At 38.7% G+C, this 26720-nt stretch overlaps 1 protein-coding gene across 1 annotated transcript in view; it reads right to left on the bottom strand.

The window, feature by feature from the left end:
• Positions 1-26720, bottom strand: part of Nup98-96 (nuclear pore complex protein Nup98-96) — a 770989-nt gene that overhangs the window by 44039 nt on the left and 700230 nt on the right. Inside the window, exons 33-34 of the mRNA XM_090379042.1 lie at positions 21293-21448; positions 9544-9673 (exon numbers count right to left, since the gene is read on the bottom strand). Of these exons, the coding sequence (XP_090235168.1) occupies positions 9544-9673; positions 21293-21448 (286 nt within the window). The remainder of the gene's footprint in view (positions 1-9543; positions 9674-21292; positions 21449-26720) is intronic.

Genomic DNA, 26720 nt, shown 5'->3' with positions numbered 1-26720 from the left:
AAAGTGAAAATTCTTTTTATTATTCTATAGTCGTGACCTCCAGAAATGTTCTTTAGAAAAATACCAACAAAGCCATTCAAAATTGATTCTTATAATGGAACATATGATAACGATCAAAGGGTAGTGCTCCATTATTAAAATGACTTTTAGAGTGATAAATACCTATATAGCGAATAACGAAAATTTCAACTTCCGAGGTTTTGGAACGAATTACGAAAAAAACAATGTGTTATTGGGTTCACATTGCGATGTATTCAATACCCCATTTATTCCTACGGAATGCAAAATGTGTTTCCACGATTTTTTAAAGTTTACGCCGGCAAGCAAAAACTTATATAAAGTCGAATTTACAGAAGTCCAAAATTGCGCAAGTTGGGGAGTGACTGTATCGAGATACTATAATATACTGGAAGTTATAATCTAGCCATGATATGATTAATACTTTATACAAAGATACTTAAGATTCTCAGCCTGCAACACCATGCACATCTCAGCCTGCACACCAAGCTGACTGAAGGATGCTTAGTTTTTTTTAATCAGTTAATGCAAAGCTGTGTCTGAAAGTTGTGTTTATTATTCATTATTAGTTCTAAAAAGTTATTGGTTTTTGAAAGTGGAATCACATTATTCTTTATCCACAGTTCAGAGTGTACTGCACATCTTTTGCAGAATAAGTGGCAGTGAATTTCTGGTCAGATATTCGATAACCATTTTGTGGAGTCCAACATTCCAACTTATTTATTTTCAGCTGAAGCTGCCTTTCCATGGCATTAATGTTCTGAGAATAATGGGATACAGTAGGGTTATCTACATGTACATACACTTCCACAGCATTTGGGATGTCATGTATTATGGTATTTATTCTTAGGGAAAATAATGTTGTGCTGAGAAGAGACCCTTGCTCTTGAATATAAAGAGAGGAAAGTGAGCATTAAACGGTAATGGACCTGAAAGGTTCATACCATTCTGAGATGGAGATGTTTTGGACAAGCTGGGACAAATATTCTCTTAAGTATATGTTGTGCAAGTCTTGATTTATGCTGCATCTCTATGTGGTATCAAAGGCTTTCTAAATATCCAGGACACCATTACCAGATGCTCTCTCTTTTCAAATGCATTTTGGATATTAGTCTCAGATTTGATATGGACATCTGAAGTGGATCTATTCATTTAACCACATGCACTTGATGTTTTGTGATTTTAAAATTCACGTGAGCCTCAAAAGCACCAATTTTCTAAAATATTACCTAAGCAGATTTAGCATGAGTGATCTTTTCATGGCTTTGGAAAGGCTAATATAATTGAATGACACACACACACACACACACACACACACACACACACACACACACACACACACACACACACACACACACACACACACACATGCACAGGGAGGGAGAGAGAGAGAGAGAAAGGTGGAGGGATAGTCATTTTCCATAAAAAACCTAGTTATAGAAAACCTGAAGGGATTTGAAGGGTATGTCATTTAGGCATTGCAGAATAATATAGCAAGCATTTAGCCTTGCAACTCTGCTAAACGAGTTACATAATGATCTTTTGAGTTCTACTATTGTAAAAATTTATATGGATAGGAAGTGGTGGTGGTAGTAAAATTGATCTTGCTCCATTCAGCACAAGCTTTAGTACCTGAAAATATGAGTCATATGCAGTAGAAGCTTATATTTTTGAGAAATAATTGGCTAGGGTTTCTGTCTCAGCAGGGAAGGATAAATCAGCACTTCCCCCAGCAAAGGAATGGCAAAGGATTCCATTGGTATTTGACATTTAAAACTTATATTCATCTCCATATTAACCTTGGATCTGTCTTCGGTAATGGCAGAAGCAAATCGTTTCAGGATTCTTGTTTAGCTCTCCTAATAAATTGTTGCAGATTTGAGACAACTGAAACTGAAGAGGTTAACTGTAGTGCGACATTTGTGGAGTTAATTCCAAGCTCTAATCTTCCTTAATATGGCAATGGAGCAGTCTCTGTTACACCAGAAATTAAAGACTCACCTATCGGTTCATGATTTTAGTGATGCTAAAGTAGTTGCTGCTAATGTTTGTTAGTAAAATGAACAGTAACATCTCCAATGGGATTCGACTGAATTTGATCATCAAATTGGATATATTTTGCGTAATTATTCCAGGCTGTTTTAGGCAAGTTCCAGGTAATGTGACATGTAGGGTGACAGGTCAACTGCAATTGGATTTTACAGGTAATAGGGAAGTGATCACTGCTTTGTGTATCAGTCAGCAGTGACCACTGATACACAAGGATAGAAGAAAAGCATATTGAGAGGTTCAGAGAAAAGGTAGGTATGGGACCCCGTGTTTAGCCACATAAGTTATTAATCATCTTGTAACAATTCTATAATTTAACCCCTGGTACCCATATAAGAGGACCCATAATAACATTCTAAGATACAAAGTGTAGATTTAATTTGAACTACTATGTGATCAAGATTGGAATGTGGACATGAAAAATTTGGTGGAATGGTTTAAGAAGGCAGTTAAAGTGATCCCAATAACAATGTGTACAGCCACTACCTTCAAGATCGTTTGAAGAGGTATCCTGGAGCAGGCCTATTACCTCTAACCAGAATAGTAACTCCTCTGTGAGCTAGAATTCCTGTACTTCTTTCACACCTGTAAATGCTGTGGTTCTGAAAGTTGGGAGATACCTGGAATATAGGTAAGTTTTTTGTACACAGATCTGTTGTAAAGGATGCAAAAAAGAGAAACAAATTTAGGCAGGGGTGCAAAAGTATATTTGAAATTATATTCTTGTCAAGAAATACTGCATTTCTGTAAATTGTGGTCTCTGCAATTTACAGAAATAGCGGACAGGTTAGTGCCACTGCATCATGTTTGTACGTAATGAAATACCGAAGTAGATAAATTGGCATTGTTTTAATTATCTCATATTTTGAAAACCTACGAGTTGCCATGATATTGCACTACTTCGAATAAGTAACACTTCACCAATGGAGAAGAGTACTGTTACTTATTCTCGGCAGATCCCACCACCCACTGTTTCACAGCGGGTGGTAGTATCTACCAAGGCACCATTTCAAGGCTTGTTGGCCTCGATTCGGTGGTGGGTTGGTACCCTGGTGTTGCAATAGTGACAACTCGGTTATGAAATATAATTTCATAATAAGAGAGATGCCTGACGGCGTGCAATAGTATAGACTAAAGGCAATTTTTGGACTGAAGCCTCAAACTACATGGAAGTTTCACTAGCGGACAGGTTAGTGACACTGCATCACGTTTGTATGTAGTGAACAGGCAAAGTAAATAAATTGGCATAGTTTAATTATAACTTACATTGTGACAACCTTCACAACAAGCTGCCACGATACTGTACTACCTCGAATAAGTAATGCTTCACCAATGGAGAAGACTACAGTTACCTGTTCTCGGCAGGTACCACTACCCAGACAGCACCAAGATTCATTGGCCTCTCCTTGGTGGTTGGGAGAAATGTGTTTACAGAAATGCATTTATGAAATATAAATGTATATATAGAAATATATAAGGCTTTAAAAGGGTTAAGTAAACTAAATGCTGATGCTATCTTTATTCTTTCTCAGGTGATAAACACAAGTGGACATAAATAAATAAAAAAAAGGATGGTTACAGAACAGATATTCAGAAATTTGCATTCAGCCAAAGGATAACTTTGTTATAAAAAAACTGTGTAGTTTGAATAAATTGAAAGGACAAATTATGAACAGAATGGGCAAACAAATTTTTCTCTCCCCCTTTTAAATTGGAATCTAAATTGTACCATTATTTCAATCTAAAACCACAAAGTGTAAATCTGGTGTTTAGCAATACAAGGTAATCTAGGTTTTACCACTACAGGTCGACCACCACTAATCTGGTTCCACCGCTAATTCGGACATAATTTCCGCGACTGTAATTTCAAATTTACCAGGTCGGTGCACCGACCTGCTGATAGTGTTTTGGTGGCGTTGGTTGCAGCATCAGCTGTTGGCGCAAACTCGTAAATACTGGCAAGCCATTTCCACTTGTTTTTCTGCATTTATTATTATAACCCTTTTTTTTTTTTTTTTTATGTAAACCCCAAACATGAGGTATTAGAACCTATAGTACTTAGTACCGTGCTTGGGTTGGAAGCTGAGAAGACGAAAGATGATATTTGTTGACATTGGACTTGAACTTCTGTAGATTGTAATTTTCAGGAAATACATATGAAGGAAGGTTGTTCCAGATAGCGGCAGTTGAATGAATAAACAAGGAAGATGAAATGTTGGTTCTGTGAGTTTGAAGTTGGACAGTAAATGGATGTTGGCTGGTGGCTGCACGTGTTTGGACTGTTTTGAAAGAGAGAGCGGGAATTATAGAAGCCAATTCACAAGAACAGTGCCCATGGAAGTATTTGTAGAAGAGGCATGCAGCAGAAACAGTACTTCTATGAGACAGTGAGTGGAGAGACTCTGTTAGAGATGAATCATTAATGAATCACTAACTGTTCTCTTCTGAATGGAATAAAGAAGCCTGAGAGAGAGAGGTTTTGGGGGCACCACCCCAGATGTGGGAACAATATTCTAAAGTAGGGCAGATTTGTGATTTATACAGAGTGAGCAATATTTGTAATGTGCTTGTGCCAAGAGAGATTGGTAATCCCCAAAAGAGAAATATCATTTTGCTTAGAAATTGGAGTGTCACCAAAGATAAGCATAGGAGCAGAAGAACACTTTGTGCGAGACATAAGACAAGACTGAGTTTTAGAAGGATTGAAATCAACTAAGTTGTCTTTGCTCTACTGGAGAATTACCTTGAGATCAGCATTTAAGGAATTGGTAGCAGATATTCGACAAGTTGAAGCTAATTGAGCAGAGCAAGGTTTCTCAAAATGGAAAGTGGAATGCAACGTGCTATCATCGGCAAAACTATGGATAGGATTTCCAGTCAATGGAAGAAGGTTATTAATATACAAGAGGAAAAGAGTGAGGGAAAGAACTGAACTTTGGGGGACACCGGCATTAGTGGAGAAGTTAGAAGACAGAGAGCCATCTACCATCACCCTCAGTGAGCGATCAGAGAGAAAACTGGATAAACAATTATAAAAAACAGTTGGCAAACCATAAGATGGAAGCTTGCCTAGAAGACCTTTATGCCAAACATGATTGAAAGCTTTTGAGATGTCGAGCAACTACTTGTGTTTCACCAAACCTTTCCACTGAATTAGTCCATAAATGGGTAACATAAGCCAGAACATCACCAGTGGATCGACACTGATGGAATCCATACGGGCGATTGTTGATCAGACGGAAGGTTTCTAGGTAGTTTAAGAGTTGGCAGTTAATTGATTTCTCCATTACTTTAGAAAGAGTAGAAGTAATTGAAATGGGACGATAATTGGATGGAAGGGATTTGTCACCCTTTTTTAGGAACTGGCTCGATATGAGCAAATTTCCAAGCAGAAGGAAAAACACCTTTGGAATAAGAAAGTGAAAAAAGGCGGCAAAGAATAGGAGTAAGTTCAGGAGCACAGGTTTTGAGAACAAGTGGAGAAATACCATCGGGACCTGGAGCTTTCTTAGCATCAAGATTCCTCAAAATCCTTCTGACAACCTTTTGACGGAAGACTACAGGAGGCATTGAATGGAGTGTGTAGAGAATGGTGGGAGGTGTTTTACCAAGATCATTAATACATGAGTTGAAATAAAAATGGGATGCTAGCAGGTCAGCTTTATCCTTGGCTGAAGTGACAACAGAACCATCTGCTTTGAACAGAGGTGGGAGCAGAGATGGCAAAAGTTTCGGCCAATAGCTTTGGCAAGAGACCAGAATGCTTGGCTACCATTACAGCAAGAAGCAAGTTTTCTACTTTCAGCCTGTTCAAACTCTAGTTTGGACTGATTAATAACTGCTTTACAATTGTTGCGAGCTTTGGTGTACGCAGAAAATGAAACTGAAGAATTGGAAACAAGTTAATTATAATATGCAACATTCTTTTCTTGAACAGCCTTACGTTGACATCAGCCTTACGTTGACATCAAAACTTCTGATGTCAACGTTGGTTGACATCAGAAGTTTTGAAACAGTAATCCAATCAAGGAAAAGAAATCTCACAGGTCATCCCAATTTGCATTCTTGTAATGCCAAACAACACAAGGTTGGGAATAGCCACGAGATAAAGGTTCCACTGGAGAAGAGACAATCACCAAGTTGTGATCTGAAGTGCTTAAAGGATCTCTCTCACTTCGACCATGTACTTAGAAGGGTTGTTTGTGAGAAAAAGATCAAGTGTGATGGCTGTATGATTAGGATTTGTCCGGTTATCTTGTAGGTAAATGAACAATCTGTGCAAGGTCATTAGTAATTGCAAAAGTCTGAGCATCTCGACCAGCTGGGTCGGTGTGACTAGAAAACGGAAGCCAGCTGGAGTTGTGAACATTAAAATCACCAAGGAAAATTAACCCACTGTTAGGAAAGAAAGTTGGACTGGAGTAAGTTAAGTTGCAAAGAAAGGAAGTCAAAGAGCTCCAAGTGATTAGTGGAGTTGAGAGAACGGTAGAGACAACAGATGAATTTGACACAATGGGGGTAGAGAGATTTTAAGCAGAGAAGATCAAAGAGAGGAGATTCCAAATTGCCAATTCTCTGACAGGAAATATCAGAACAGACATATGTACCACCTTTGAGGTGAAAGGAATCATACAGCGAATAATTTGGGCATCTGAGATGAGCAGTAGTTGAATCAACCGATAACTGAGATTCTGTCAGAAAAAGTACATGTGGTTTGGCAGACTGCAAGTGGAAATGGACATCGTTGAGATCAGAATTGAGACCACATATATTTGGGAAATGAATTAGGAAGTGTTTGGGAGGTTTAGATCTTTTCACAGATAAGCTTGCTCTATTAGTTTGACAATTCATGGTGTATTCAATAGTAAGAAAGAGTGGGTGGGACATACTGTATGAAGTAATGAAATTTTTGGATATGGCGTACCATGGTAAGAATATACCCAGATACTTGACATAACGTGGCCTCGACAATGCTCCCTGCATACACACTACCTGGACTCCCTCCAGTCACTATCTGGCAGAGTAGAGGTAGCAAGATTATACACTAGCTGATCCGGAAGCCTCCTAGAGAGTTACCAATAGGTTCGGTCTGGTGTACTAACTAGTGGCCGGTCTGTGAACACCGCTTTAGAGCTGTACCCTCGAAATGTAAGGAATATTGGATCTCACTACGATGTTCATCATAACCTCAAAAGTCATCAATCATACTGCATGATGGAAGAGATAGGAAAGGGTTGACTGAACTTAGCTCTAGAGCAGGGGTGGGCAACAGCCGGCCCGCGACGATGTTGAATCCGGCCCCCTCGGTAAATGCATAAATATAGAAAATCCATACCTGACTAAACTCGCTGTAAACGTTCGGCTTAATTCGGTTCAATCGGGAATCACGGCCAGTACAACAGTAACCAAGTGATTCTACGCAGCGTCAAAGAGTTATTTCCTAATTAATATTGTAGCATTGATCGAACGAAGTTCCTTTGGGTTTGACTTCTTATTGAAAAAAATAATATTGGTGTTTTATATTTTTTATATTTTTATGTTTTATATAAAATATATTTTATGTTTTATGCCTTTTCTAATTATTACAATTTTTAATTTAATATAATTTATAGCCCATAAAATGAGCCAATTAAAAAAAAAAAAGAAAAATTGATGCCGAATGCCGCATTTTCAATGATAATTGGACATTCAGATATTTTTTTTTAAAAATACATTAATAATTTGGTAATTCAAGTAATATAACATTTTTTAGGTTCTGATTTTTTTTATTAAATCGTTCAATCTATTCTGGCCCGCATAATGATGCGAAAATTTCATTCGGCCCGCATCATGATACGAAAATTTCATTCGGCCCGCTGACGAAAAAAGTTGCCCACCCCTGCTCTAGAAACTAAATATGGGTTCCACCACTTCAAGCCTCCAAAAAGCAAAGTGGTGGTATTGCACTGGTTGATGAGAGTCATCTACCACCTAGTACTGCCTGGTAACATAGAGGGGTGGCATTCCTCCATGTGGTGTGGGTGCCACATGGAGGAATGCCGCCCCACCTCGACCCCTGCTAATGTTGGTTCACACCTGGGTGGTCGCCCACCATGTACTTGTGCATGGAGGTTATACCCAGGATTACTAACAGTTCCTCCATCGTGAAGGTGAAAGCAGAGGATCTGGCTGTCATAGACCATCTGGACTTCGCCGAAATTGGGTCCACTTGACTTGAGTGTCACCCGAATATCAGTTCCATCAGCGTTTTAGACTCCCAGGTAGCAAGTACAGCTTGTCTGGCATATCTGAGAGAATGTCTGTGACATCCTTAAGGACCCAAGGACTTGCTCACAGTTAGCCAAAGCCATAGTTCCAATCCATAAAGGAAGTGCCTCTCGTGGTGTAAAGCGCAAACACCGTACATTGTCCATAATAGATAAAGTTGAACTTCTGAAAAACTCTACAGCAGTGTGTCTGTGAGAAGTTTAACTTTGGTTAATTGTAAATTCCAGCAATTTCTCTCAGTTCTTCTTACCTTAGTAATTTTCTTTTAGCCATTCCTTTTTAGATGGTTTTTTTTTTTTTTACAACACATACAAACTTGCAGAAAAACACAACACAATATGATGAATAATACAGCGTGCAAACGAACTTGTTTTCACAAAATCTCTAACAATACTGACAAATGTATTGCAATGTTTGAGAGTTTATTTTATCATAATTAGTTTTATTGCAGCGCTCGCCGTGCATGCAATAAACTAATCAATAACGACCTTCATATGTATGCCGTAATAGTGTCACACGTATATGGCCGACGCGGCTTCTCAAGAAATAAAGTAACCAACATATGTGGCCATGTTGGCCACATATATGCGACATAAAAGACTTTTTTTTATATTTTAAGCGAAAAAACGACAACACTAACATTACAATATTTATTTTAGAATTACGAATCAAATTATTTCCTAAATATTTTTTGGCCTCTGGTAAAATATTTGCTAAAATATCCACCGGTGATATGCTGTGTGATGCATTTTCTTCATTGAAGTTTTTTTCTTAATAATTTCTGTTACACACACACACTGCTCATTTTTATATCATTACAATTTAGTAGACCCAAATAAGAATGAATAATCATGCCTGCAAGTGTTCCAACATCTAACCAGATTTTTTTTTTCCCCTCTGTTCTTCATATCTTCCTTCATGACAGCAAGCTTAGAGATGTGGTTGTTTGCCCATGTGAAAGTTGCAGTGCTGTGGCAATTTGACCATCATTGAGATTTGTACACTATCCCTAATGCCATAGATTCAATTTACAAAACATGACCATCCTGAATTCTCATGATTTTATCATAAATGGGACATGAAACAATATTAGGTAAAATTAAGTATTACATTTTAAGAAGACTATTCCTGTAGGGGAAATTTAATTTCCGTGACAGAAAAATAAATTATACCAGCTTAATTCCAAAAGATATATATGAAAAAATCCACCTTTGCTTGAAAAATCCATTCATTAGGAACCTGTAGTTTATCTGTGAGGAAAGCTTCTTTAACTTGTAATTCTTCATCCTGCTCTATCGATATATTTCGAAGCAGTAATTCTTTTACAGCTGCTTCTCTCCTTAAAAACACAGAAGGAAAAAATTCAGTCTTATATAAATATTTCATATTATGTTTGTTATTGTTAATTATTCAAAATAATGAATGGCACAAATACAAATAGTTTGTATTTGTAATCCTTTAATTAATATTTCAAGGCATTTATTAAATTTAATAATTTTATTAAAATGTTTTTTAAAAACATTTTTGTGTAGACAGGGTATAAATAAACAAGGGCAGCATACCTATTCAATATGTATATATGATTATGCAATGAAAAATAATGGGAGCCAGACGTGTTCAAAGCTACTAAGTGAACTTTTTTATTTATTGATTTGAAATTATTGTTTTTGTATAAATTTTGATTTAAATTTAGTAGTATAGTTTTTTAGTGATTTGCTGATTAAATTGGTGCATTTATTGTTTACTCAGCCTTGTAACTGCATAGAAAACCACAGTCGATTTCTGCTGGCATTGCTTTTGTATCGATACAGCAGATACTGGTAGTTTCTACATAACTTGTAGCAGTGTAATCAATATCAGCAGAGGATTATAAATCATAATTAGAGCACTTCTTAAGTGATTTAATAATTTAACTTGCCACGTCATGTAGACCGTAACGTAGGACAGTAATATTAGCAGAGCTTTTAGAATCAGTGATTTGGCATAGATAGCTAGCGGAGACTTTGAACCACGTGGGTGGCAATAGATAGTTAAATTTAGTATCTATTATAACTACTTAGATTTTCCAAACGTAACATTATAAATTAATACATATAACTTGATAGGAGATATGAAATGCATATAACATAACTCAATTGGATATAATACTCGATATTGAAATATATATATATATAGTGTTATTACTGAATAGGGATATAAGTTTAGTGTTATATTTTTGAATCGAAATCATGACTCAGACCAGAGCAGCAAAGAAAAAGGCTGAAGATAATTGGAGTGCTGTGGCTCAGGGGAGAACTGAGGGGAGCAGTTGTCCTCCGAATTACAGTCTTTTGAAATGTACTGCTTGTTTGATGTTTGTGGAGCAATCAGGAATGGGACATGATATTGCCAAAGGGAATGTCTTTGTGTGGGCATGATGTAAGGAGTGTGAGGAAATCAGGCGCCAACTCAGCATTGTTATGGGCCTATATGAGAGCTTGAAGGACAGGGTGGATGCCCTCGAAGGATCTAAATTGAGGGCCCATCAAGCTCTCAGTTGCCCACATCAATGCCAGAGCTTGCACTTGACCATCACACAACACAGCAGCAACCCCCCAAGCCAGAATGCACTGCTCCCACAGGAACTAGTTATCGGTGACTCTATTGTCAGGGAAACGGGGAATACATTGTGCAAAAAGGATAGGTGGAACAGGACCAGGGTTTGTCTGCCAGGGCAAAGGTTGATGATGACGTTGTAGAGCAGATATCATTATTTAAGGGCACAAAAGGTGACATTGTTGTACAAGTTGGCACTAAGGATATTAAGAGTGGAAGACTGGCAGAAATACTTAATAAGTACAGGCCAATGTTGAAAAAAAGCCTTGCGTTATGGTTGAATTTGAAAGTGTCTGCAATTCTGCCCAGACATGATAGGAGGGAGTATATGATGAGAGTCTTGTCGATCAATTCGGCCCTGGATAGATAGTGCAAGGCTCAAGGGGTAGAAATTTTTGCAGCCTGGTCTGTGCTTGTTAACAGAAGAGACTGCTTCTACAGGGATGGGATACATTTAAATAGAAACGGTGCAAGTATATTTGCTGATGCAAACGAGGCAGTGTTAGGTAGGCTGGAAAACTGCTAGCTTGGGGGAATACATGGACTAATAGTTTAACAGTAGCCGCTGGCAGAGGGGAAAGTGATGGTATAAGTAGAATTATCATAGATAATTTTACTTACAAAAACAAATGTCAAAATTAAGACATTTTATGAAAAGAAAATCTATATAAACAAATACATATTTCTCCAAATATGAGAAACTGGTTGAGCAGAACAAAAGTGTTAAAAATATTTTCATTATTTGATAAAGTAAAAATTTCCTATTTATGTAAAGAGGAGACTAACACCAGTTACATTTAAACAACTAGTTATGCGACCTTGCTTTGGTGGTAGATATTATCCATCTTCATGAACTTAATTTAAAATTACAAAGGCAAGGCCAACATGGTTTTATCAACTGAACAGCCATCTTGAAACGTTCCAAAACAAAATTTAGTAATGGGAAAGACAACTTAGGAATGTGGCTTCCACTTTACTTTTACTGACATCCATGAAAAATTTAATGCTACAACACATGCTGAAAAATGATATTCCCTGAATGAAGCATTCAGTGACAGCATCCAAAAGTCCAGTAAGGAAGGAAAAAAACCAAATATTTTCTCCGTACCTTTTGACACTAACACGGACTTAGCTTTCGAATATGTAAATTGAGTTGTTAAGGTGCAGGATGCTGTGATTTAAAGAGAAAAATGCATGACGTTTTATATTACTGTAATTATGCAAATTTCTCCCTAAATGTTGATTTAGAAAGACTTCAAGAGAAAACCAGACAAAAATCTTTTGAAATGTTTAATAGTTGCACAGGCTTACATTTTCATATCTGAAAATCTGAGAAATCTGGATCCATAAAACTTTTTGAATATAAATATATCTTTTTTTTATACTGGAATATTAATATTCACTACAAGTAAACAACAAGATAAAAAATCATTTGAACATCTTTGTTTTTGTAGTCAGTGTGATCACTCTAAATCAAGAAACAGATAGAGCTGCCCATCATAGCTTCATCCAAACTACTTTGGTACCTCTTCTCCATTGATTAGCATAGGCACATGATGCAAGAATAAAACAAAACAAAACCTTCTCATTTCACCCCTCCCTCGCTCCAAATGTTAGTTTAGTTCTGCCCAGAATCTATTTAAGCTATCAACTTCTACAACGACAGATGGAAGTTTGTTCCAGCAAACAACCACCTGCTGGCTAAAGGCAAACTTCTGCACATCTATCCTACAACTGTCTTTCCCTAATTTGAATTTATGCCTTCTCAGATGATTATTCTGAACAAGAGGAAAAATCTCATTAGCATTAGTATTAGTAATGGCCGCATGGTGCAAGAAAGCCTATGGCTTATGCTGCACCAGCCCAAAAAAAAAAAAAAAAAAAAAACCTCACCCCCCGAATAAAACAATGATAAAAAAAAAATAAATAAATAATAATAATTAATAAAAGAAAAGGAAATTAAACATATCATCCTTTGCTTTTCCTTCACCCGAAGGTACTATCCAGATGACCTTTGAATTTCCCCAAACTGTCAGCCTCTACCACCCATGCAGGCAACTTATTCCAATAATTTATAACTCGCTGGCTAAAATAAAACTTCCTGCAGTTCAATCTAAAACATTTCCCCCTGTAACTTGAATTTATGTCCCCTAATTCTAGCATCATTTATAATCTTGAAAATTTCGTCCTCATTTGTTTTACTGATCCCTTCAGAGCCTTAAACACCTCAAAAAGGTGTCTAGTTTCTGCAACCCACATATTCGAAGCCTTTCTTCATAAGAACACCCTTATGCCGATCTCACCAGGCGAGTTACCCGTCTTTGCACCCTTTCAAGAAGCTCGATGTCTTTCTTTAGGTGCGGTCTCCATACTTGAACACAGTATTCCTAGTGTGGTCTAACAAAAGCCTTATATAATGGGATTATCACGTCCCTATCTCTACTTGCAAAAGTTCGATAGATCATCGATAGGACACCATGGGCCTTCCTTGCAATCTCTTTAAAATGCTCAGAGAATTTTATGTCTGACTGTATCGTAACACCCAAGTCCCTTTTCTCCAGTACTGGGTTTATTTGAACTCCACCAAGTGAATAAGTTATTTTGGGATTACTGTTTCCCACTTTGTTGGATTAAAGTATAGCTGCCATTTTTCTGACCATTCCTGAAGTCTATCTAGGTCTCTCTGAAGAAGCTCAGCTTGACAGTGATCATTAACTACTCTACCAATTTTAACATCATCTGCAAATTTAGACATCATGCCCTCTATCCCTTCATCGATGTTGTTTATGAAAATTAAAAACAACAGTGGTCTTAATTCTGATCCTTTTGGAACCCCACTTCTTACATCAACCCAATCTGAGGAATAGCCATTTATCACAACCCTCTGGCTTCTGCCCTGAAGCCATCCAGCTATCCATCTAAGAATTTTACCAGTGATTCCAAACTGTTCCAGCTTATAAAGCAACCGCTCATGTGGGACTGAGTCAAAAGCTTTGCTGAAATCTAAATAAACAATGTCGAAATTATTCCCTAAATCCAGCTCGTGAGTGACCCTTTCAAAATAGCAAACCAGATTTGTTAAATATGATTTTCCCTTTAGAAAACCATGCTGAGTAGCCTTGAGAATTTCAATTCAATCCAAATGATCCTGAATTCCGCCCTTGATCATTGCCTCCATGATTTTCCCTACCACTGAAGTCAGACTGACAGGTCGATAATTGTCCACTTCACTCTTAGAGCCACCCTTATGTATGGGAGATACATTGGCACTTTTCCAATCCAAGGAATCTTCCCAGAATCTAGTAATGCTTGCATAATTAGCCTCAATGGTTCAATGCACTCACTTGCCGCGTTCCTAAAGATTATAGGGTATATTCCATCAACTCCAGGAACCGTACTGGCCTGTAGGCTCGAAAGTTTTTTCATTAAATAATCTTGCAAAATTTCAATATCATTAATCACACATTTTTCAACTTCGCTCCCACAATTTCCCATTGCCACAAAAGGTTTTTCATTTGTAAATATCGATGCAAAATAACCGTTGAGTTCATCTGCAACGGCAGCTGGTGTATTTAATACTATCCCCTTTCCCTTACGTAAAGGTCCGATCTGGTTTGTGCTGCTCTTCTTGGCATTTATATATGTGAAGAATTCCTTATTTGTCCCCCTCTTTGCTCTGTTTGCTAGTGATTTCTCATAAACTGCCTTTGCCTGTCAAACCTTTTCTGTAGCTCTATTACAGATCATCTTGTAGCTGTTATAGGCTTCAGTACTTTTTATTGCTCTGTAACCTTTCCATGTCACCTTTTTCTGCCCAAGTAATGTGGCAACTTCACTATTCATCCAACTTGGAACCCTCTTCGTGGAGTATTTTTTTTAATAGTAAATACGCATTCAAGGCATCTGTGATTAATGTTTTAAAAGCATACCACAGTTCAATTGTATTCATTCTCTGCACGATATCTACCCAGTTAATAGAGGCCATGTAGTACCTTAAGGCATCGTAATTTCCTTTTCTGAAATTAAAACCCATTCCTTTGCCTTTTACTACTGCTACCTCTCTCTCATCATCATCCACCGTAGAACTCCGTGATCACTTCCTGCTACTGGTTCCTCTACTGTCAGCTGTTATGTCATCTGATTCATGGATGATGATGAGGTCTAGGATATTCTTTTCTCTAGTACTTTCCCTGACATGTTGATACAAATAACAGTCATCTAGTTGATTTAAAAATTTTGTTCCCCATGTCGAGTTTCCTTCCCATTTTCTCTAATCAGTTAGAGGCAAATTGAAATCACCCATAATAAAACATTGACGCTTACTTGGCCATTCCATTTGCATGTAGAGGCTTTCGTCATAAACTTCACAATCACCTGGTTTGTAGATTACTCCTACTCGCATTATACCTTTGTTTCCATTGGTCAGGCGTGCGGATGCATAAGTACACGTGCTTTGAGTGACCGGGGTTGAAGCCCGTGACTACTGAATATGGTGCTGTTTCTTGTATTCTGTCTATCTTGTGAACTCCTCTGACCTTTTGGCTGTCCCCGGAGTATAAACAGAAAATTTATTTTAAGGGCCGCCGTAGCCTAGTGGTCAGGCGTGCGGGTGCATAAGTACACCGGGGTTCAAGCCCGTGACTGCTGAATACGGTGCTGTTTCTTGTATTCTGTCTATCTTGTTAACTCCTCTGACTGTTTGGTCGTCCCGGAGTATAAACAGAAAATTTATTTATTTATCTCACACCATACAGATTCTATACTAGAATGTGAAACGTCTGAATCCGGGAAAGCTATCATCGCACTCAGGCTGCTTCTGATAAGAAGCATTACCCCACCACCCCTTCCATCTACCCTATCCTTCCTAAATACATTAGACAAGACGTACTGAAACTCATTATCCCCAATTTTCGGGTGGCACCACGTCTCTATAAGCCCTATTATGTCCGCGTTACTTGTTTGAGCCGGCAGTTCGAATTCGCTCAATTTATTGACGACACTTCTAACATTACTATATAAACAATTAAGACTTACTGTTCTTGTATATTTAACTACCCTAACACAATCCTTTAAGTTTTTTAGGCTCTCTTCCCTGGCATTAGCTACCCGCTCACTTGAAACGTTTCTGCCCCCAGAACATCTAGATAATATGTCCAGTTGGGGTAACAGATAAAAACTCTTGAGCTATGTTCCAGAGTTACTTTGACCAATATTATCAGATAAACATGTGTCAGTATTACCCACATCCCCCCTAACTAGCAGATTCCCTGAACCTTTAAGGTATCCTCAATAATATTGGCAAAAACCTTTGCACCACCTTTGTTTAAGTGTATCCCGTCTCTACAAAACATATTCCTTCTACCTACAAGTGTAGGCCATGCTGATAGAAATTTCCCCCCTAAAGCCTTTTATAACATATAATCCCTCCTATCGTGTCTGGGCAGAATTGCAGACCCATAGACATTGTGGCCTAGCTCGCGGCATTTCCTCAGCATGGTCCTGTATTTTTCTAACAAATCGTCAGATCGTGTATGTTTAATGTCATTAGTCCCAACATGAATAATAATATTCTCTTTACCCCCCCCCCCCTTAAAATCTGACAATGTATTGGTGACATCATTGATAGTTGCTCCCGGCAGACATACCCTGGTTCTACTCCACCTATCCTTATTACAAAAAATATTCCCTGTTTCCCTGACAATGGAATCTCCTAATAAAACAATGTCCTTTTTAACCAGAGTAGTTGGCACTTGGTTTTTCTGTTTTGAGGCCCGAATTGGGTATGCGTCACTTGGTAGATTGCTGGAGTCTTGAGTCCCTGATGAGCTCTCAGATGCATTATTCTTGAGGGCAAGCACCCGGTTTTTCTGTGAATCAAATTGTTCCATCAGTGCACCAAATTGTAATTTAAGATCGGAGCACTCCGTACATCGATCACAAGGCAAAGAATCCCCAGGTGAGCTATGATTAGTCACCAGGTCGACCTTGGAAAACATTCCAAAGGTTCCACAACGGATTAAATCATGACTCACCCGTAAATCACCATCGGCTATTTCCGTGAGTCACCATACTCTGTGACGTGTTTAAGGCAGATCTCGTAACTACCATTATAAAATTAGCTAAATATCAATGAAAATTAACTTTAAAAAATTATATCTATAATATTATAAAAACCAAACTGTTACAGGAAAACCTATAACAAAATAATCCAACAATATCTAAATAAATTAAATATTTAAAAGCACTAATGAACAGTAATCTAATCCACTTAACTGAGGAGCCCTGAAGAAGCGTGTCCACTCACCTCAAATGCCAGCACTCGAATGAATCATGGCATTCGAGGTGAGCTGACACGCTTTTGCATGGTTTGAGCATTGGGCATGCTCAATCCATTAAAGGCTTTATACACTTCAATCACATCACCTCGCAGGTGCCTAGTCTCCAGACATGGTAATTTGCCAAACTTAAGCCTTTCTTTGTAAGAGCAACTCTTTGTTCCATAATCTTGTTGCCCTTCTCTGTACTTGTTCCAGCAGCTCTATATTCTTCTTAAAATGAGGCCTCCAGACCTGTATACAGTAATCAAGGTGTGGCCTGACCATTGCCTTAAGGGGCTTAGAGGAGAATGGGCATTCTGTGTGTTATCAGACACTCAGTCTAAAACACTGATGGATCCAATATATTTCTATTTCAGAAGATTTAGGAGAAGTCCAGTTGGCCTTCCTCCCCAAAATCCACTCTTGCACACCTTCTCGATGGTAAGCCCTGTTACATTACTTAGGTGGCAACGAACATGTAGAGCGGTTCTCTTCAAGACGCCTGGGCAGCGTAGCATGAAGAGGAAAAGACCAAACCCTCCAGCACATGACAGTAAGACAAAACAAATGGCCATCAGTCCCCAGTGGCTTTCACTCCCCCTCTTATGGCAGCGAGAGGATCAGAGTGGAAGCAGAGGGTGCTAAGAATCTCTGGGTACGATCAGGCTGCCATGCACAGAAACTGAACTTGACCTGTTACAACGTAAGATCGCTGATCGATGAAGACTGGATATTAGAGATGGAAAAGGAATTATAAAACATGAAAAGCTGAAACAACAAGAAGAAATGAATCACTTATAAGTTTATCAAGTGGAAATCTGCTGTACACCAATGGAAACAGTGAAAGTAATGAAGGTGGAGTTGGCTTTGTGGTCCATAAAGATATAGAAAACAACATTTTGGAATTTAAAAGTATATCACAAAGGGTGTCAACACTGCTACTCAGGATTTCTAAGAAGTATAAGCTAAAGGTTATAATGATTTATGTACCAACATCGAGTCACGATGATGAAGAGGTTGAAGAAGACACCAAAATTGAGTCTTCTAGATGAACAGAAAACTCACTACACTATCATTATGGGGGACTTCAATGCTAAGGTTGGAAAGAGACAAAACAGCGTAGAAAGGGGAACTATAGGAAACTTTGGAATTAGTGAAAGAAATGAAAGACGTGTGCAATTTGCAGAATCTCGAGGAATGTCAGTAATGAACACTTTTTTCAAGAAAAAGGGTGAACAGAAAGTGGACATGGAAGAGCCCAAATGGATAAACAACTAATGAAATCAACTTCATCCTCACTAACAGAAGATACAGGCTGGCCTCCATTAACTCGATTAATTCGTCCCCACAAGCGCATCACGCAAAACAGAAACATGTTAATCGAATATAAGAATCAATAGGAAAAATTATAATTGGTCCTTGTCCTTCTGGAATGTCCATAAAGAATTTTAAAAATACCTTTTAAATAACTTTTTAACTGTATACAATGTAAAAGTTAAGAAAATAATTATGGAATTAAATATTTACTGCATAAAACAGCGGTTCCCAAACTGTGCACTGCGGAATATTTTAAATTTTCGAGGGAAACGCAGCGATACTCGACATCTCTCGGACACCGCACGAACTATTATGTTGTTGTTGTTGTTGTTTTGGTTTTTAGGAGCATTAGCAACTAAGGCCATATTGCTCCGGGGATATGCGGTGGTCATTCCCGGACCTTTCTACATCCTCCGTATTTGGTGGTCACGGGCTCGAACGCCGGTCTAATCAAGAAGCGTGTGCTACGCACTGCTGCTCCTGCCCACCTGGCTACGGAGGTGCTGCACGTGCGCGAACTATTAGCTCGAGGTAGTTCACAGTTTCAACATTTCTTATTAAGTTGTTTGGACCTAACTACTTAATAAATGGAATTGTTAGGTATTTCTTTTGATCTAGGTGTGCCGTGAAAAAATTACCGAGACACTAAGGGCGCTGTGAACCGAGAAAGTTTGGGAACCTCTCACATAAAATACACAATGAAGAAATGACAGTTGCAAAAGTATTCGAACAGTGTTGACTTTCTCTTTTCATCAATCAATTTCCGATAGCCGACAACAATCTTCTCTCGGCTGTGGCGAAATAAATATCGCAGAGAACCTCAAGTTTGAGGTTCTCTGCGATACGAAAGATTTCATCTAGTTCTTTTACCGTTATCTCCTTTGCAGTAACATTTTCACGTGGCTCATTTAAAAATTTTAAATTTTAAATGCAAGTCTGCATTGACTTTATTAGCGGGAGAGAAACAAGTAATGTCTTCTTCCGATGGTTGATGGAACACACTGAGGCAAACAGCAGGCAAATGTTTGTTTATTGCCCATCCAACGCATGGTAAGCTTTAAGAGCGATTCAAATCTTTTTCAACAATCGCATTAAAAAAAAAAAATAATAATAAAAATCGCATTAACTGGAAATTTTCATCGTGTAAAGTGAAAAGTGGTATCATTTTTTCAAATAGCGGTAACTGAAAACGCGTTAATCAAGCTCGCGTTATATGAGGCCTGGCTGAATATCGTGAATGATGTTACTGTCCTGAACAAGGTATACGTTGGAAGTGATCACAGAATGGTAAGATGCAGACTTGATATAGATAAAAGAAAAAGAAGGGAAAAAACTGACTCAAGTAAATAATACAAAGGTCTTTGAGATAACAGAAGAGGAGGAAAAGCAGTATGCACTGGAACTTAAGAAAACATTTGAGCTTCTGTAGACTGCTCAGGACCAAGATATCGATGAGGAATATTACAACTTTCTGAAAGTGATAAAGTCCAAGAAACCTATAGATAAAAAGAAATCCAAAGAAGAAAAAATGAGTCAAGAAACACTTGTCATGATGAACCAAAGACAACAAATGAAGAGCAAGAAAAACACTGACAAGGAGAAAATTGAGTATACTGAGTTATGCAAAGCCATTAGAAAGAGACTCAGAGAGGATATAAGAAAATTTAACACAAGAAAAGTGGAACAAGCATTAAGGATTTAAACAAAGGAAAACAAAGGATTTAAACCAGCAGCCATGAGCAGTAATACAGAAAGACAAATGATACTTAAACTGAAGAACAGCGATGGCATACTTATAAATAGCAGAGAAGGCATAATTCAAATAGCAGAAGACTACTATAGAGAATTATACAAGGAGCGAGGAAATGATGCCAGCAGTGGGGAAGATGGATCGCAAATTAGTAACAACTACAACATACCTGATATCCTTCCTGATGAGGTAGAACATGCATTGAAGAAAATGAAGAATCAGAAAGCCCCTGGGGAAGATGAAGTTACTGTAGAGTTGATAAAATTGGGAGGAAGAGACATGACACAAAAACTGGCAAGACTCTTCACAAAATGCATTAGAAAAGGTGTGATGCCTATGGAGTGGAATAATGCAATCATAGTTTTGCTGCATAAGAAAGGAGAAAAATCAGAAATTGGAAATTATAGACCAATTAGCTTGTTATCCCACATCTACAAGTTGTTCACAAGGGTCATTACTAACAGATCAGAAAGAATACTTGTTGAGAATCAACCGCCTCAACTAATGCTAAATCGACAGTACTTCAGGCTCTAGCTGTATAATTATAACTCATAAATGATTATAATTTTCATATGGGAAGTGCTCTAACATATGGAAAGTGCAGTGTAACATTAAAGCAAATTTTTTGACTGCAGAAATCAAAGTCTACTTCAAAAAGTTATGCCCATTTTCAACGCACTCATTCTGTTTTCCCCTGAGTTCACTAGAAAATCATAATGCTTAGTTTGAAGTAACTCATGATTTTCACACAACTGCCAGCACACTAACAAGCAATCCTACTTTAACTGAAGGATTTAAAGTCAAAATATTGCATGAAGTGAAGATTTTTGAAATCAAAAGGATTAAAATTACTTAAAATCAGTAACTACTAAAAGTCAATAACAAAAGTTATTGGCAGTGATTTTCACAACAAAGTGACTAGTTGGATAACTGTAATATTTCTTAACTATACACAGCAAAAGATCTAAGTGCTACTTACCTCATTGGATCAGCAATATGCAGTAAAATAAATACAGCCCAATGCCACAATCCAACAGATTCTAACTGTGATGCAAAATTACAATGCAGAGAATTGGTTACATAGAGTGACAAATGAGTGTAACCTAATGATCTAAGAACCCGATAAAGAATCCAGCTGAAATAAAAAAAAAAAAAAAAAAACATATATACACATGGATATCTGTTAAACTATACAGAAGTGAACTATAATATTAATGAATGTAATATGAATTTATTTAATATGAATGTAAGTTATTAATGGATATAATAATATAACTTAACACAGATTATGCAAATTTTCATGTTTACAAACATTTTGTAAGGGAATTTTATATAACCAACATCAGTGTTAGAGCCATACTACTTAAAATTATCTTGGCAGTTTTGAGTAGAATGGCTTAAGCTTTGAGTAGTAGTGCACTTGAGGATATATGAGGTGTGGCTATAAATAACAAGATTGCGCATTCAACCACTACAAACATAAGTGTGTTTAGTGTTAAACCTCGGAGTTCCTGTAGGTTCCTTGGTGGAGATCCACTGGTCTGATCTGTCGATTGAGGTGGTCCCGTAGATTTTCATTTGGGTTAAGATCTGGGGAATTCGGTGGCCAAGCAAGTAGCTTGAAGTCTTTTGTGTGCTCCTCAAACCACTCATGGACAATTCTGGAGATGCACTATCGGACATAGCGCACTGTCTTGCTGATAGATACCATCGCCCCCAAGGAACACGGTCAACATGTATGGGTGTACTGATCGGCGATAATCAATAGGTAACCATTTGTGTTCAGGGTATCCTCCAGACGTATCAGCAGACCCAAGCCACGCCATGAAAATGTTCCCCAGACCATAACACAACCCACACTAGCCTGCCTTCTGCCAACAATCATGCCCAGGTGTCTGTTCTTGGAAGTTTCACACCTAATACACCACCGTCCATCCACTCGGTGGTGCAGAAACCATAACTCATTAGAGAAGGCCAATCGGCTGGGGTCCAGTGTTGGTATTGCTGTACAAACTGATGGCGTTTGCAATGAACGGCCTTCAGCATGGGTTTTGTCACCAAGCGTCTGCTCTGGAGCCGAATGTGCAACAGGGTTCACTTCACTGTTGCGTTGGAGACCTTTCTGGTGACCTCACCCTTCATTTGGATGGCCAGTTGAACAACAGTAGCATGCCGATTGGTCCTGACCAACCGTTTCAGCCGACATGCACCCATGGCATCAATGGCGCACAGGACTCCACAATTGGCAAGTCGGCTCGTCAAAATTGTCCCATTCGTCCAGTATTGATACACTTTCACCACTGCAACACGAGCATTTCACAAAGTCTGCTGTTTCGGAAATGCTGGGACCCCTGGCCTGATAGACGATGATCATGCCCTTTTCTAGGTCTGATGGGTTGCGTGCTTTGCCCATGACAGAGGCTGTTACTGTGTTCAAGCTTTATATGCTTGCGGTGTGTGTGATATCTGCATTGGGGGGGGGGGTCATAATATTGTGACTGGATGCTGTATATACAGGAAGGTTGTTATAGTTATTGTTATTTGGATTTTTAGGAGCATTAGCAACTAAGGCCATATTGCTCCGGGATATGCGGTGGTCACTCCCTGACCTGTCCGCATCCACCGTATTTGGTGGTGACGGGCTCGAACCCCGGTCTAATCAAGAAGCGTGTGCTACACACTGCTGCTCCATCCCACCTGGCTACGGAGACGCCTTATATACAGGAAGGACAGGAGGGGTAATGCTCTTAGTAAGGTTATTAGTTAAGAAGCATATTAAACCTAAGGCAGAGCATCCAGTTAGCATGAGTGACACGTGTAATGTTGAGTCAGTTTTGTGTGATATAAGCACTGGGAATACAAAACTGAGAGCAGGAGTGTTGTTGTTGTTGTTATTTGGTTTTTAGGAGCATTAGCAAATAAGGCCATATTGCTCTGGAGATATGCAGTGGTCATTCCCTGACCTTTCCGCATCCTCCGTATTTGGTGGTCACTGGCTCGAACCCCGGCCTAATCAAGAAGCGTGTGCTACGCACTGCTGCTCCTGCCCACCTGGCTATGGAGGCGCTGAGCAGGAGTGTGTTATAGGTGATGAATATACCAACCAGCTGGAATTTGTGGGTTGTTCACTCACATACTAGCAAGACTTCTGTAGATTACTTGGATGACTGTTTTATACAGTAGCAAGTTAGAGAGGCAACAAGAGGAAGAAATACTCTTGATCTGGTTATCTGCAGTAATTCTACATGCATTAAGAAACGACTCACTAGGTGGCAGTGTTCGCAGTGTAGTGGAATATGATTAAAGACATAACTACTGTCAAGTGTAAAGGCTTTTTCTTCAATAAGGGTGACTACAAGGGTCTCAGATAGTTTTTAGTCTCAGATTCTATGAAGTGGGACTGACTGATGCTGTTACCAACAGCAAATTCTAAATGGGAAGCACTCAGGGAAGTAATCATATAGGCTGCTAGGCTTTTCATACCAACAAAGAAATACTGTTCAGAACTTAGACCTAAATGGATGTTAAATGAACTACTTGTTCACAATGACTGCACAATACTACACCAACTGTTATAAACTTTTATTAAATAAAATAAAATAACATGGTGGGTGACCACCCAGGTGTGAACCAACGTAAGCAGGGGTCAAGGTGGAGCGCCCACACCACACGGAGGTATGCTGCCCCTCTATGTTACCAGGCAGTACTAGGTGGTAGATAACTCTCATTAACCGGTGGAATACCACCATTTTGCTTTTTGGAGGCTTGAAGTGGTGGAACCCATATTTAGTCTCTAGAGCTAAGTTCCGGTCAACCCTTTGTATGAAGGTGGTACATATGTTCGTTCTGATATTCCCTGTCAGAGAATTGGCAATTTGGAATCTCCTCTCTTTGATCTTCTCTGGCTTAAAATCTCTCTACCCCATTGTGTCAAATTCATCTGTTGTCTCTACCATTCTCCCAACTCCACTAATCACTTGGAGCTCTTTGACTTCCTCTCTTTGCAACTTGACTTTCTCCAGTCCAACTTTCATAACAGTGAGGTAATTTTAATGTTCACAACTCCAGCTGGCTTCCGTTTTCTAGTCACACCAAGCCAGCTGGTCGAGATGCTCAGGCTTTTGCAATTACTAATGACCTTGCACAGATTGTTCATATACCTACATGAATACCGGACAATCCTAATCATACAGCCAACAAGCTTGATCTTTTTCTCACAAACAACCCTTCTAAGTACACGGTCAAAGTGAGAGGTCCTTTAGGCACTTCAGATCACAACTTGGTGATTGTCTCTTTTTCCAATGGGGCCTTTATGTCTTGGCTATTCCCAACCTCGTGTTGTTTGGCATTACAAGAATGCAAAATGGGATGACCTGCGAGATTTCTTTTCTTCTTTTCCTTAGTGGGATTACTGTTTCAAAACTTCTGATGTCAACGTTTGCTCAGATCGTGTCAGTGAAATTATTCTTCCACGAATGGAATCCTTTATCCCACACTCCACTTTAAAATCTCGTCCTTTATCTAAACCTTGGTTTTCCAATAAATGTGCTAAGGCTGTTCAAGAGAAGAATGTTGCATATCATAAGTGGCTTGTTTCTAATTCTTCAGTTTCGTTTTCTGCCTACACCAAAGCTCGCAACAATTGTAAAGCAGTTATTAATCAGTCCAAACTAGAGTTTGAACAGGCTAAGAGTAGAAAACTTGCTTCTTGCCCTAATGGTAGCCGAGCATTCTGATTTCTTGTCAAAGCTATTGGCTACAACTTTTGCCCATCTCTGCTCCCACCTCTGTCCAAACCAGATGGTTCTATTGTCACTTCAGCCAATGATAAAGCTGACCTGCTAGCATCCCATTTTTATTTCAACTCATGTATTAATGATCTTGGTAAAACACCTCCCACCATTCTCTACACACTCCATTCAATGCCTCCTGTAGTCTTCCGTCAAAAGGTTGTCAGAAGGATTTTGAGGAATCTTGATGCTAAGAAAGGTCCAGGTCCCGATGGTATTTCTCCACTTGTTCTCAAAACCTGTGCTCCTGAACTTACTCCTATTCTTTGCCGCCTTTTTTCACTTTCTTATTCCAAAGGTGTTTTAACTTCTGCTTGGAAATTTGTTCATATCGAGCCAGTTCCTAAAAAGGGTGATATATTCCTACCATCCAATTATCGTCCCATTGCAATTATTTCTACTCTTTCTAAAGTAATGGGGAAATCAATTAACTGCCAACTCTTAAACTATCTAGAAACCTTCCGTCTGATCAACAATCGCCAGTATGGATTCCGTCAGTGTCGAACCACTGGTGATATTTTGGGTTATGTTACCCATTTATGGACTAATTCAATGGAAAGGTTTGGGGAAACACAAGTAGTTGCTCTTGACATCTCAAAGTCTTTCAATCGTGTTTGACATAAAGGTCTTCTAAACAAGTTCCATCTTATGGTTTCCCAACTGTTTTTAGTAATTGGTTATCCAATTTTCTCTCTGATCACTCACTGAGGGTGATGGTAGATGGCTCTCTGTCTTCTAACTTCTCCACTAATGCCGGTGTCCCCCAAAGTTCAGTTCTTTCCCTCACTCTTTTCCTCTTGTATATTAATGACCTTCTTCCATTGACTGGAAATCCTATCCATAGTTTTGCCGATGATAGCACATTGCATTCCACTTTCCATTTTGAGAAACCTTGTCCTGCTCAATCAGCTTCAACTTCTCGAAAATCTGCTACCAATTCCTTAAATGCCAATCTTCAGGTAATTCTCCAGTGGGGCAAAGACAACTTAGTTGATTTCAACCCTTCTAAAACTCAGTCTTGTCTTATATCTCGCAAAAAGGATTCTTCTGCTCCTATGCTTATCTTTAGGGACACTCTGATTTCTAGACAAAATGATATATCTCTTTTGGGGTTTACCCTGCCTTCTAATCTCTCTTGGCACAAGCACGTTACAAATATTCCTTCCTCTGCATCTAAAAAACTTGGTTTTCTCTTTCGCTCTCGGCGTTACTTTTCTTCCAAACAGCTGTTCACTCTGTATAAATTGCAAATCTGCCCTGCCATGGAATATTATTCCCACATATGGGGTGGTGCCCCCAAAACCTCTCTCAGACTTTTTGATTCCATTCAGAAGAGGGCAGTTAGGTTAATTAATGATTCATGTCTAACAGAGTCTCTCCACTTGCTGTATCATTGACGTACTGTTTCTGCTACATGCGTCTTCTACAGATACTTCCACGGGCACTGTTCTTCTGAATTGGCTTCTATAATTCCCGCTTTCTCTTTCAAAACAGTCCGAACCCGTGCCACCACCAGCCAACATCCATTTACTGTCCAACTTCAAACTCACAAAACCAACTTTTCATCTTCCTCGTTTATTCATTCAACTGCCGTTATCTGGATCAACCTTCCTTCAT

This window comes from Mastigoproctus giganteus, chromosome 8 (assembly GCF_048544385.1).
Source record: "Mastigoproctus giganteus isolate SK-2022 chromosome 8, ASM4854438v1, whole genome shotgun sequence".
NCBI classification, from domain to species: Eukaryota; Metazoa; Arthropoda; class Arachnida; order Uropygi; family Thelyphonidae; genus Mastigoproctus; species Mastigoproctus giganteus.
Note: the sequence above shows the minus strand (reverse complement) of the source record. Positions and strands in the feature narration are given on the sequence as shown.